Source organism: Crocodylus porosus, unplaced genomic scaffold, assembly GCF_001723895.1.
Source record: "Crocodylus porosus isolate Cpor-Errol unplaced genomic scaffold, CroPor_comp1, whole genome shotgun sequence".
Classification (NCBI taxonomy): domain Eukaryota; kingdom Metazoa; phylum Chordata; order Crocodylia; family Crocodylidae; genus Crocodylus; species Crocodylus porosus.
In genome coordinates, this window is record NW_017728890.1 from 517377 (window position 1) to 520403 (window position 3027).

At 61.8% G+C, this 3027-nt stretch overlaps 1 protein-coding gene across 1 annotated transcript in view; it reads right to left on the minus strand.

Annotated features, from left to right (window-relative positions):
• LOC109323229 (collagen alpha-1(II) chain-like) overlaps positions 1 to 3027 on the minus strand; it is a 44554-nt gene that overhangs the window by 11261 nt on the left and 30266 nt on the right. Inside the window, exons 37-42 of the mRNA XM_019554689.1 lie at positions 2823 to 2911; positions 2582 to 2689; positions 1986 to 2039; positions 1609 to 1662; positions 781 to 942; positions 594 to 701 (exon numbers count right to left, since the gene is read on the minus strand). Coding sequence (XP_019410234.1) covers positions 594 to 701; positions 781 to 942; positions 1609 to 1662; positions 1986 to 2039; positions 2582 to 2689; positions 2823 to 2911 — 575 coding nt within the window. The remainder of the gene's footprint in view (positions 1 to 593; positions 702 to 780; positions 943 to 1608; positions 1663 to 1985; positions 2040 to 2581; positions 2690 to 2822; positions 2912 to 3027) is intronic.

A 3027-nucleotide genomic window follows, 5' to 3' on the forward strand; every position in this document is an offset into this window, starting at 1 on the left:
ATGAGACCACTGCAGATGCTCCCTGGAGCTGGTGGGCTCTAGCAATGAGGATGGGCTCGGACGGTTTATAGCCTAGCTGTGGACAAGCAAGGGAGCTGCAGAAGTCCACCTGAATAAGTCTACCTGGGGTTTTCTGGAAGATTAGAAACCCCGTGGACACCTCAGCAGAGCTTGTGACTAGCAGCTGTGGGGGCAGGAGCTGAGGAGGTCTGTCTACACAAGTGCAGCTCTTATCTCCATTTGCCGAAGTAACCTATGGGCTCTGCATACTCCTGCTCCAAGATCCACAACGCCTAGATTTGCCCACCAACTTCCTCCTCCATCCACGCCATCCTCAGCAGATCGTCCCCTGCCAGCATCCACTGTTTAGGGGGTGCTATGACCAGCCTCACCCCTTTGTCCCTGGCCAGACGGAGGGGACAACTCAACAGTGTTGCCTGTTGCAGCTCAAGACCCATCGATCTGCTGCCACCCAAGACTGTCTTCATTCCTCCACCTCATTCCTTCTCTGTGGAGGAACCTGGGCCAAGACTCTGGGGGCATGGGGACGAGGCATGGCTCATCCTGCCTGGAGATAGGAAGAAGTTACTTACCGAAGGCCCAGGCAGGCCGGGGAAACCTCTCTCACCACGCTGGCCAGGAAGACCCACAATACCTCGCTGCCCTGCCAAGCCTTGAGGACCGGGGGGACCATCGGGACCCTGGAAGACAGAGGTGAAGGTGAGACCCAAGCCAAGGGGATGGTGCATGGCATGAAGCAGGGCCTGCGGGAACACTTACAGGAGCACCGTCATCACCGGACTCGCCCTTCTCACCAGGGGGACCGGGAGGACCTTGGAGACCGGGGTCGCCAGCACGACCAGATGGACCTGCGTCACCACGGGCACCTTTGGGACCATCTTTGCCAGAAGCGCCGGGTGGGCCAGGGGGGCCTGGGTTACCCTGGAGGAGAAACACGGGGGTGTAGTGAGAATGGGGGGACGTCCCCCTTTGCTCACTGGTTCCACCTCGCTTTCCTCCACCTCCCGCTTCATCCCCAGAGGACAGAGAACGGGCCATGGACCCCCTCGCCACCCATCCCTGTGCGAGTGCCAGCCTTCAGACTGAGCCTGGTCCCTCTAGGAATCAAGCCAAGGAGCCCCTGCTACACCTCAGACCTGGAGGGCATTTCACATGGGCTTAGATGGATACCACAGTCCCTGCAGTGTAGGCAACAAGTGACCCGTGCACCAATTATGGCAGCTGCAGAGCTGTAAGACTGGGGCTAAACATCCCACGTTTGCCTCCACATTTACTACAATGCACAAGATGTTGGGACGCCCCGTGCATGCGCTGGGAACTGCTCCAGGGTCTTGGTTCCATTCTCCTTCGTTTTCCCGATGTGGAAACCAACCCGGGAGCTAGGAACAGCTGCCTGGCTCAGACCAGCGGGCCCATTTAGCCCAGTTTCTCTTGGCGAGTCCTGTGTCAATGGATGGCGATGGGTATATCTGCCCTCCTCCCCAGGAATGTACCATCCCCAACGGAGAGAGGTCGGCACGTGCTCCCGAGATGGCAGCCCTGGGGCCCCGCGGAGGTGGTATCTCCCCGGGAAGTCCGTGCACTTACGTTCGGGCCGGGCGGTCCGACTCGTCCGGCAGCCCCAGGAAATCCAGTGGCTCCCTAGACAAGGAGAGGAGGCAGAGACGTGTTAGCCGACATGTGGGTTGTGGTGTTTGGGGATGAAGATGCATAGCCCCCACTCCCGGCAGCACTGTGTGGATCAGCAAGAGCCAGCTGGCCGGGCTCCACCCCGACCGCCTCCCCGGGCACGTCGAGTGCAACTTAATGGTGCTGAGACTGGGTTGAGGAAGGGGTGTCCCCAGCATGTGCCTGGTGCCCCAGCCTGGGCTGTGGTGACGCTGGTGTCTCCATCAACAGCCCCGGCACGGAGTCAGGCCGGGCTACCCCTCTCCAAGGTGCTGACGGATCCTGGTGGTACTTACTGGGGGGCCCTGGGCACCGCGACCTCCTTTAGGACCAGTCACACCAGTTGGACCCTGGGGAGGAAAGAAGGGGAAGCAGGTTAGCTCCTGTCTGGCCCGGGGCCAGATGGCTCCCCCAGAAGCGGTCTGATCTGGCTGCAACGGCTGCACTGAGACCCTCTTTCTCCTGCCCATCTCTGCCCTCGCAGTGCCCGGCCCCCTCTTGCTGGAGGACTGGGTGCACCAGTACAACGTCCCACCCCGCTGGTCTCCTGCCCACTCAGACCAGGCCTGTGGGGAGAAGTGGGCGAAGCCAATACATCTCAGAGCACCCAGCCCCATCACAGGCCAGGGGCTGGCTCCCCCAGCGGGGATGTGGGCATCAAGTCAGGCCCAGACGCTGGGTTTTGATCCCAGGTAGGGTCAGAACCAGATCTGGACCCAGACTCCAGGGTCTCACGCCGGGCCCAGGGGAGCCCCCGCAGGACTCTGTCCTGACCCCATCTGTCACTGCAAAACCTTTCAGTGTCCCCCCAGCTGCTCCCAAAAGCTCAGGACCTGCCTTCCCCAGCACCCGCCACACCCGCGGAGACCACGGAGGCACCTGCGTTACCCACCTGTGGGCCAGGAGCACCAGATGGACCCTGTGGACCTGGGGCACCGGCGTCACCCTTCTGACCGGCTTCTCCTTGCTCACCCTTTGCGCCGGGCTGGCCATCGGCACCCTGTGTGGGGGAGGAGAGAGGAAGGGGGCCCGTGGTGAGGAGAGGCTCCACAGCCGCGGGAGGACAGGCCATGCACCCTGCACTCCTGTAGGCAGAGGAGGGCTCTGGGTGCCATGGAGGTGGCTGTACTCACAGGGGGTCCAGCGAATCCAGCAGGGCCAGGAGCACCCGGCTCACCACGCTCACCCTGCAAGGGAACAGACAAGGTCAGGAGGAAACAACCTGGGTGTCCACACAGCCCACAGCACCCCCCTGCCCCCCATGGGGCCACTAGCTGAGACCCCAGCCCCTCAGCCACCAGGGAAGGCAAAGGTATGACTGCTTGATGTCTGAACATC